The sequence below is a fragment of the Perkinsus marinus genome (assembly GCF_000006405.1).
Source record: "Perkinsus marinus ATCC 50983 genomic scaffold scf_1104296955874, whole genome shotgun sequence".
Taxonomy (NCBI): Eukaryota; Perkinsozoa; order Perkinsida; family Perkinsidae; genus Perkinsus; species Perkinsus marinus.
Window position 1 is genome coordinate 621,533 of NW_003207677.1, and position 9,203 is coordinate 630,735.

The 9,203-nt window shown below is 49.3% G+C and overlaps 3 protein-coding genes across 4 annotated transcripts in view; 1 reads left to right on the forward strand and 2 right to left on the reverse strand.

Annotated features, from left to right (window-relative positions):
• Nucleotides 1-10: 10 nt before the first annotated feature.
• Nucleotides 11-1,314, forward strand: Pmar_PMAR020573 (transmembrane amino acid transporter, putative; the record flags this gene model as incomplete). Its single annotated transcript, XM_002775546.1, has 2 exons — nt 11-232; nt 283-1,314. 2 exons carry the CDS (start codon nt 11-13, stop codon nt 1,312-1,314), a joined length of 1,254 nt encoding a protein of 417 aa, XP_002775592.1.
• Nucleotides 1,315-5,195: 3,881 nt separating this feature from the next.
• Pmar_PMAR020575 (serine/threonine-protein kinase 9/CDKl5, putative) lies at nt 5,196-7,423 on the reverse strand (the record flags this gene model as incomplete). Its single annotated transcript, XM_002775547.1, has 7 exons — nt 5,196-6,212; nt 6,260-6,374; nt 6,422-6,499; nt 6,599-6,747; nt 6,798-6,888; nt 7,161-7,296; nt 7,345-7,423. The coding sequence occupies 7 exons, from the start codon at nt 7,421-7,423 to the stop codon at nt 5,196-5,198; spliced, it is 1,665 nt and encodes a 554-aa protein (XP_002775593.1).
• Nucleotides 7,424-7,579: 156 nt separating this feature from the next.
• Nucleotides 7,580-9,203, reverse strand: part of Pmar_PMAR020576 (peptidylprolyl isomerase, putative) — a gene marked incomplete at its 5' end in the record, with an annotated part of 2,741 nt that continues 1,117 nt past the window's right edge. The window contains 7 exons of one of the 2 annotated variants that reach the window (XM_002775548.1): nt 7,592-8,140; nt 8,184-8,284; nt 8,329-8,438; nt 8,490-8,607; nt 8,649-8,714; nt 8,959-9,041; nt 9,091-9,184. In XM_002775548.1, coding sequence (XP_002775594.1) covers nt 8,258-8,284; nt 8,329-8,438; nt 8,490-8,607; nt 8,649-8,714; nt 8,959-9,041; nt 9,091-9,184 — 498 coding nt within the window. In that variant the 3' untranslated portion in view covers nt 7,592-8,140; nt 8,184-8,257. Of the gene's footprint in view, nt 8,285-8,328; nt 8,439-8,489; nt 8,608-8,648; nt 8,715-8,958; nt 9,042-9,090; nt 9,185-9,203 lie in introns of both variants that reach the window. The other variant, XM_002775549.1, reaches the window with a different exon arrangement.

A 9,203-nucleotide genomic window follows, 5' to 3' on the forward strand; every position in this document is an offset into this window, starting at 1 on the left:
GTCTGTTTGAATGTCGTCATCAGTTCCACAGAGTAAACCAGTGTACCGACGTCTTGACTCGGATAATACTGTGACGACGAGGGCCTCGCCAGATTTGGGTCGTCCACAAGTTCCCACGAAGAAAGGGAGCTTGTTCAGACTTACTCCCGGGGGCGTTACTCAGTCGATGTTCACTTTAATATCAACATCGATGGGTGGTGGTGTTCTCTGCCTTCCTTATGTGATGAAGCAGGTAAGGCATACTTCCCATTGGTTTGTCAAGATGTGATATTCCTCGTTCAGGCTGGTATCATCAACGGACTCATCCTGTTGGTAGTCTCTGCGGCTTTGGCTATCCTTACTATGTATCTTCTGATGGAGTCAGCCCAGAGGACTGGCAGAGGCTCCTACGGCTCTCTACTAGGCAGCTGTTGTGGTCGTTGGTCAGCTGCTGTAATGGATGCTATCATGTTTTTCTACGGCATGGGCACGATGACAGCATACCTCATTTTAGAAGGAGACTTTTTACCAGCTCTCTTCGCTTGGATCGGCGTCAGCGTCCCCCGTACATTCTGCATCTTCCTGGTTGCCATCGTGGCCATCCCTCTCGTGCTGCCCGAGAAACTGTCTGTTCTTCGCCATGTAACGCCTATATCGACTCTGGCCCTTATCTTTACTGCTATCTGCACCCTCATTCAAGCTCCAGGGCGAGCAGAGAGTCTTCCTGAGGATCTCACGGTTAACCTGGCTGTTTTCGGATGGCCTCTTCTGAAGTGCTTGACTATTACTCTTTTCGCATATATTTGCCACACTAATGTGGTTCCCGTGGCCAACGAGCTGATCGACCCCACGCCCAAGAGGTGCTTCAAAGTTAGTTTCAGAGTGGCAGTGCTGCAGCTGGGCTTCTATATTCTAATCGGTGTATCTGGTTACCTCAGTTTCTTGAGCACTACTCATCAAAATTACATCACGAACTACTCTCACGACGATGTTCTCATTAACCTCTGTCGTTTGGCCCTCGCCCTCAGTCTGATGTGCTCTATTCCGATCAACACCAATCCGACGGCGAGAGCCGCTGTGCATTTCATCTCCTCGATGAAGGAGGTATCGGCAGCACAAAATGAGCCTCTTCTTGATCAGCGCGAAAGGTTACCGTCGTCCCTCCGTTGTGAGAGTCGAAGCGAGAAGATTCTTCGTATTTCGATTTCCCTGATTCTTCTCGTGGTGACCTTGACCATTGCCATATTGGTGCCTGGCATCGCTGATGTGTATCCCTCTTGGGTGGTCCTTGGGGAACTCTACTGCTCGTCACTTGCCCTTGCATTATCTTCGTAAAGGTGATGAAGAAGGAATCGTCACGACTTACTGGAAGGGTTATTGTTTGGACTCTTTCCATTTTCACTGTTATTGCGATGTTTGCTGTATGTTTAATGATTACCAACGCCGTAGGTTTGACACATATTCCTCTCGCGGCACAATAAATATGTCTTCTATAAATGTTGTTTTCTGTTTTCTTGGTAATGTCCTCACCCATCGCATTCGTTCTTATTCAGTCTCTCTACTACTGAAACGTCTCTGTGGGCTCGTGCCTATGCCTTCCTGTATATATAGTTGTTGTTCATCGCTCCACTTCGTTGAATCTTTTCCAGTCGGTCGAGTTGTACTGATTGTTCTTGAATTCTTGAATGTCAAAAAGGGTTTGCGTGCAAGTTCTTCGAGCCAAAGAAACCAATACTATCCGTGTTAAGACATGTGATGGTTGGGGAGTAGCCGATTAGCCGACCCGAGTCACCCGTGCGGATTCAACCAGGCAATCGAATCTGGGAGCAATACACATATGATTTCGGCAAGCCAAGTAGCACCGTCACATTAGTGCAAAATGTATGAGGAGGCATCTGGTATCATATAAAGAGTCTTTCGTAACGTGTATGTATTTCCCGCGTCGTACTTGCGTCGCAGGTTTTATCTTCTCTTTAGCCCTCTCTTTCGAGTTGAATCACTCGGCTGAGACAGCTCGTGGGCAAACCTGTGGAGGTCGGCCTCGACTCGGTGATCTGTCGGCCCGAAGTGGGAGTTCAAATTTATTTTTTCCACCGGAACCTGTATTCAGGGTCTGCTGTCCTGTTTACCATATCACCCGGAGTAAATAGGATGCGTTCCGTTGACATCATTGCGATGAGCTTTTGAGACACCGAGGCGAACACTGCTGGTTGCCACGAGCGTCAACGGACGTCGTGAGCACGAGACGAGTCCGACCGATTAACCTACACTCACATTGTTGGATATTCTTGTCCATACACGAGTGAGTTGAAGCAGTGCTCACTATAGAACTCAAATAGTAGATTAGTGGCAAATGTTGAACAACTTAAGATGCAGCAATCAACGTGGTTCATGAAATGGTATCATCATACTGGACGTCGCAAGAGTCAGCCAAACTAACATGAGTAGCTTCGGTTGGAGTGATCTCGCTCATGGAAAAGACGTCGGGTGAAGAACCATCGTCATCATCTAAGAGCTGCAATCACAAACGAATTCGTAGATGTAATGCTCACGTTGGCGAGCGCGTTCAAGCAGCCTCTGCAGAATCAATTTGGGGTTCTGTTCTTTGGTCGGTCCCTGAATGCACTGAGACATTATGCCTTGGAACACTTCTTGATGTCAGCTCACATCGTCCTTAAGCCGCGTTGCAGCTGCCTCTCGTATTGCCTCGGCGAGAGTAGCTTTGCATGGGCCCTCGAAAGCCTTCAACGCAGGATCCCCACTCAGTGTCACTTTACTCTGACATAGTTTTATGCGGTCCATAAGAGGCCTCGCTGTTTTGGGACGCCACATTCGAGTGTTCTCGACAAGAGGAGGGAATTCTCGTTCGTGCCTAAAACAGTCATCTGAATGGCTGCTGGCCGTGTCGTCTCAGCTGACGAGTTTCATAATTCTGCATCATGAACATACATACGTTTGGGTTGGCCCACCGAAGCCTTACATGGTGACATATTGGGATTCCTTGCGTAGTGTATGCAAGCTCCGCAAGCACGACATGAAGCATTCTCTATCAGCATGAGCTGAGAGGAACCACTGGCCAGGGAAAAGGCAAACGATAAAGTACTTAGTCGTTGAACATGATTCTGGATGAAGCCATGTAGATGAGGTTTGAACACACCATGGAGAAGACCGCGATCAACGCTTGTATTGGATAGAGTACTGACCGTTCCCGACAAAGAAGATTCACCTGTCGAGATGCAGTAAACAGGGCGAGCAGCCGTACGTGTAGTCCTACTGGATGCTTCCTTTCTACTTCCATCAGGTGATACTCCATTGAAATCTCGGTCATATCCAGTGATCAACCGTCTCACGCTAGGATAACTGAAAATAGTGGACTTTCACCCGTTTTACGTGAAGTGGCGTAATACTCCGCGAAAAATGCGATATCCCCGCTACGCAGGAGTCGCGAAAATATTTTTTTCACTAGTGTTTCTCATATCACGGGCGAAACTCCAAGTTTTTAGTCCATGAAACTCAACGAGACATACCTCTGAGTCGGCAATGGTCCAGTAGCCTCATGAGCCTTGGTGGACTTCCAATGGCGATAGTTCACTCGCATGGCTCGTCGATGGAAGCGATAATCATCATGATATTTCGTCGCCATCAACACGCTGTTGTTGGAGCCACTCTGATGACACGATTCACTCCAGCCAGTAGCCCTCCACTGCACATCGTACTCGAGATGTCCGCGTCATACAGCTCACGCTGGTTAATGCACTTCCACTCGACCCTGCCCTTGTGGAGTTGCTGCCCACTGAAGCATATCAAACGATACCCAGCGGACAGGGAAGGTCGTTAATAGTTGTGGTAAGGAGGACATACCACACCTTACCCGATTCTTGTGCAGCCGTTGAGCCCAAGAGGAACTCGGACAGGGTCTCGGACTGGCCACCATCAGTTAACGACGATCCACCTAATAATCAGCTACCCCAAACATGAATCGCATTGATTCCTACGTTTACTCCGCTTGCGCCGTAGAGCTGTCCCTCGTCGATTGAGGTACACGTCTATAGGCTGCGCTACAGTTGTGAGGAAAGAGTCCGATACTCGTGAAGGGGGGGCCTGCAGGGCTCCAACCGTCGATCATCACTACACGATATTCAAAACCCACCGTGACGGGTGGCGGTATGAGAGGGACACTCTTAGAGAGGCCCAAGAATATACGACGTTCCTGATGTTCCTTCGGCAAGGCAGGGCGTGAGCCAACGACTTCATCCTAGAATATAAACAGCGATGCCCCACCAACAACAAGGCTGCAAAAGGCAGAATATCATGTGCAACGACACCTGTGGGATTCGAACCGTCGCGAGCGAAACCCAACAGCGTAACAAACGACCGGCTTAACCACTCAGACAAAGTGTCTTACATAATCCACCCCGAGCAGAGAGAAAGCAGGTTGATATCACTTTTATAGCAACACAAACATCAGTGATATCCCGACGATTAAACCCACCTTGTAGCTCTGATAGAGGTCCTTCACTACGTGGACGAATCGTCTTTGCTCGTTCGGACTCCTATAGATGTGCCACGAGAGCAGCGACTCGACGTTCTGAACAGACGGAGATTGATTCACCCTTCGCTGGACGCCTACCTCTTCGAAAAGGTCATGCAGAAATGACCCTCTGTCACGACTGCCACGTAACTCCCCTCCTTGTGATGACATGCCCAGTGGATACAAACTGATTCCATCGCGCATTCACATGTGTGGGAGTCCCCCCCTCCTAGATGAACTCAACACTCCATATGAGACCGAATCGCAGACATCAGTCGGCACCATGATCCAATTGAAGGCATGTAACGTAGTAAGTTTACATACTACTCACCGACGACGACGACCACCACCGCCAGCTTCTGCTGCTGCTGCTGAGCCTTTCGCCATCATACGCTCAGGCCGCCCTCCGATCATGAAAGCACTCAAGTCGTGAACCCCCGCCGAGCCCCCACTGTGGAAGGCGTTACTAGTGCGGTGCTCGAGCCGGTCATCCCCGAGATGATGAGGGCCGCCCTCAAGCCGACCGTCGTCACCCCATCGCGCTAAGCGGCCAGATGCAGCGTATCTGGTCTCCGGTATTATCGGGCGATGACCCAAAGGCTGTAGACCGAAGGGGTCCTCCTGTCCCGAGAACCTGCTACTACCCCCTGCATGGTCCTCCAATAACTAAGGACAACGAATGAACTCAAGCGGTGACATCAAAACGAACCTCAAATGGATCCACTGTGTTCAGATGCTGCAAACCTCCAACGTTATCGCCTCTGGACGCGATGAAATCGGCCTCGGGTGTCTGTCCTACAGGGCTCCTGTTATACTGCGTCAACGTAGTGAACTCCCCGCGACTCTGCAAGCGGTTGCCATCACGACTACCAATGCTTGGTAGATGGTCAGGAGGGGCGTGATCCCTATAATTTGGTCCTTTCGGTGGACCCCCTCGAGATCCAGTTGACTTCCTATGCCGATACGCTGCTTCCTCATCGGGCTGATGGTTTTGGTTGTGACCATGTTGCCGGCCTCGTGAGCCACGACTCTTGCTCTGATTGGTCCCGGCCCCCCCGACTGCCCCCAAGGGCTTACTACTCCTATTCTGATAGGACTGCACCTGTTGATACTGCTTGGTATTGTATCTCTGCTGGTAGGGGCTGTGGTCATCAACACGAGAAGCATGTGCTCCTCCCCCGTCCCCTCCCCCGCTGCCACCCATCGTAGTACCGCTGCCCGCTGCATTAGACCTCCGTTTCGGGCCAGCCTTTTGCCCTATTCGTGGACCACGTCGGCCCTCACTTTGCTGGGGACCATTATCGGCGTATTTCCCTCGAGTAGGCGTCGGTTGCTGGTACTGAGGGGCCACCTGCGGCCCACTGGATCCACTTGGCTGGCGGCCAGTATGCGCTGCTTGTCGAGGACTCGCGTGGAGAGGACGGTTTCGGGTAGCTTGCGCCGCCACCTCTTCTGCTGTTACACCAGATGGTGACACCAGACCCTCGAAATAGTTGTGTGTCACACAATCCTCCGCCGTCAGCCGTTGCGACTCATCCAGGACCAACACTGATTTCATGAAGTTCATCGCGCGCTTCGACAACTTGCCGAGATACCGCTTCTCGATCGACTCCGGTCTGGACATGTCAGGAAACTTGAGCCCCACATACCTCGGGTTCCGCAGAAATATCTCCATCTGTTTCGGGGTCAGCGGGCCCAATACCTAGACAACAAATCTTCTATAGTCGCATACGCCGCACACGCCATCACCAGCTGGATGACGAAGAGTTGGTCTATCTCGCTCTCCCCTGGGAACAGTGGTTGACCATCAACAATCTCTCCCATGATACATCCAATGGACCAAATGTCCACTTCCTTGCCGTATCTGCAACATCACTACTTCAGAGCGACCCTGATAGCATCGCGACTCACGCAGTGCTGCCCAGGAGAAGTTCTGGAGCTCTGTACCAACGCGTCGCTACGTAGTCCGTGAGGGCCCCGTTGGCCCCACTCCCGTTACATATTGCATCAGCAGCATTGCTGGTGGCATTCGGGAGGGTACCTGAGGGGAGTGCGGCCAACTCGGAAGGCTGTAGAGTGAGCGAGTACAGCCTACGGGCAAAACCAAAGTCGCATAGTTTCAGTGATTTGTCGTGCATGTTTATGAGTAAATTCTCTGGTTTTATATCCCGATGAATGACATCATGACGATGACAGAATTCCATGGCGCGCGATAGTTGCCACACGCAGTAGCGGACCTAAAGAGCGGCAGCATACTTCTGTAAGAGTGATGGCAGTAGTAGCTCACCGTCTCAGCTTCCAGGCCTTGAGGATAGATGTCTAAGAGTTCCAGTAAGTTCTTGTCGACGAACTCAAAAACAAGATACAACTTACTTTTCCTAAAGAACTAAAGACGTGTGTTATCGGTGGACCAGAGGTGGTTACTATGATAGTGTTACGCCAAGCCCTAGTCATGATTATATATGCGAAACATGAAGGGGGGCAACGAGATCAGTCACATAATCAGTCTTCGGCGGCATACGTTTAAATGAATAAAGGTTCTACCGGGATTTGAACCCAGATCGCCAGATTCAGAGTCTGGAGTGCTAACCGTTACACCATAGAACCGAATAAACACTTCGATTCTCCACCCAACCGACAAAGTGCTTACCGTCTAAAGGCTTCTCTAAGCTGCACGATATTCTCGTGGCGCAACATGCGTAGTATCCTCACTTCACGCAGCGTCGTCTTCTTCACTACATCATCATCTTCAGACTCCTTGAACTTTTTTATTGCCACAACGTCCCCTACAAATCCAACATAAGAGTCTCCACCACCATAATTGCTCAGCTTACCCGTATCCTTATTTCTGCATTTCAGAACGACCCCATAGGCCCCCTCACCAACGGCCGTCACAACTTCATATTTATTCATATTTTTCGCTGCTTACAGTCGCGACCACCGAGATTGATTACCAACAACACAGCTACTGACTCCACCGAAAAAAAAACTCCCGCCATTCCGCGCTTCACCATTCAGAACACAACATCATGTGGTTTCCATGCAACCGGGAAATGCCCATAGTTCATCACGAAGCAGCAGCAGCAATATTCACTCATCCAAGTTTCCACCAGAGCACCGGTAGCAAGCCTCAGGTCATGCAAAACGGTACTAGTGATAATTATTCATACTCGCATCGTGACGTAGATACTCGCAATAGCAATCATCTCTGTACTCCACCAAAATGAGATATAATAGCAATAACCGACTCCATCCACTTTGATAAGTATCATATTCGAAATGCCAATCGAATGCCAATAGCAGAATATAGTTATTCTACTACAAGGGAGCCTGATGCTTGTGATACATCGACGATAATGATAATAATAGTGATAGTAGAATATAAAGGAAAAAGTGTGTGTGTTGCCCGTCCTCAACACTCTGCGTCCGCACAAGAAGGACAGTTGGCTAGACATAGGGTAGGACTGATAGTAGTAACAGTGTTGTCCAATACTAGTGCCGTGGAAGCAGATTCGACTGTGGAATGGTACAACATCTCAGGAGGAGGGAATAATAGGTCAAATAATTAGACACGATCTCCTCTCGAAATACGTATCAGATTCGTCATATTCTACATAGTAGATCTTCTATCTAAAAGAGCTCTCCTTCAGCTTTACATTGCAAATGCACTCACACGGAATAATAATATCCACAATGACTTCTCCCACACCTTCTTCCTTTTCATGCAATACAGATGATTTCCCATCATCACTTCAAGCGAAGTATCAAGTGCACCTTAGCCATCAACAATACCAATGCCAAGCCCCGCCGAGCCTTACCCCAGATTCCGTGTGTATAATCGGACTTAATGTCCCCGGGGGCAACGCAAACGCCACTTTCTCAAAAGATGGCTGCATTCTTCCGCGAGCAATCTCTCCAAGATCGCCTCCTACCAAAAACCAACATATCCTTCACATCGACTTCGAATACTTCAGTCCACCTCGCTTGGCTGTGCCGCAATCACTTTCAATTCTAGCGTTATCTTTAAAGCACTTAGTCATAGCCGCCAGCCCGTTCGGTTCTTGCCTTACCACCTCTTCCCTTATCAATGCTAATTCCTAAGGGCACAGTAGTCCCACCACGTTCACACCGACACTACCTTTATAGCTTCCTCAACTGGTAGTGTTATTTCTCCATCGATTCTCCACGACCGAGGTTTCCGAGACTAAAATATATTCGTAAAAATACTACACCCAAAAATAAGTTGACTCCTGTGAAAATTGAAATATGTGTAGGGAGAATATGCACATATGTTGGTGACAATATGGAAATTATGAGGAGAATTTTGGGGAAATTCTTAACGGCTTCTGCAAATCTCTATGAAAAAAGCGAACACAACGACCAATGAGTAATACGATTCTCTCCAAAGTCTTGCTGGATGACCCCAAACCCCCCCCCCCCAGTACTACTCCCCTATGCTTCTTCAGAATATGCAGTACATGCGCTGTCTCCAGTTCCGGCATGCGGTAGACATATGAGCTCTTTCTCCTCGCTGAACGGGACCATAAGAGCCTTCGAAAACAACAGTCTGGGAGCCTTACTCGGTGGCATCACTTCAGTCGAGGGGAACTCCCACTGCCCTTGCTGCGTGTGTACGTTGAAGTAATAGAACTTGCCCGGTCTCGATGTTGATTCCTGATTTCCAATAACTTCG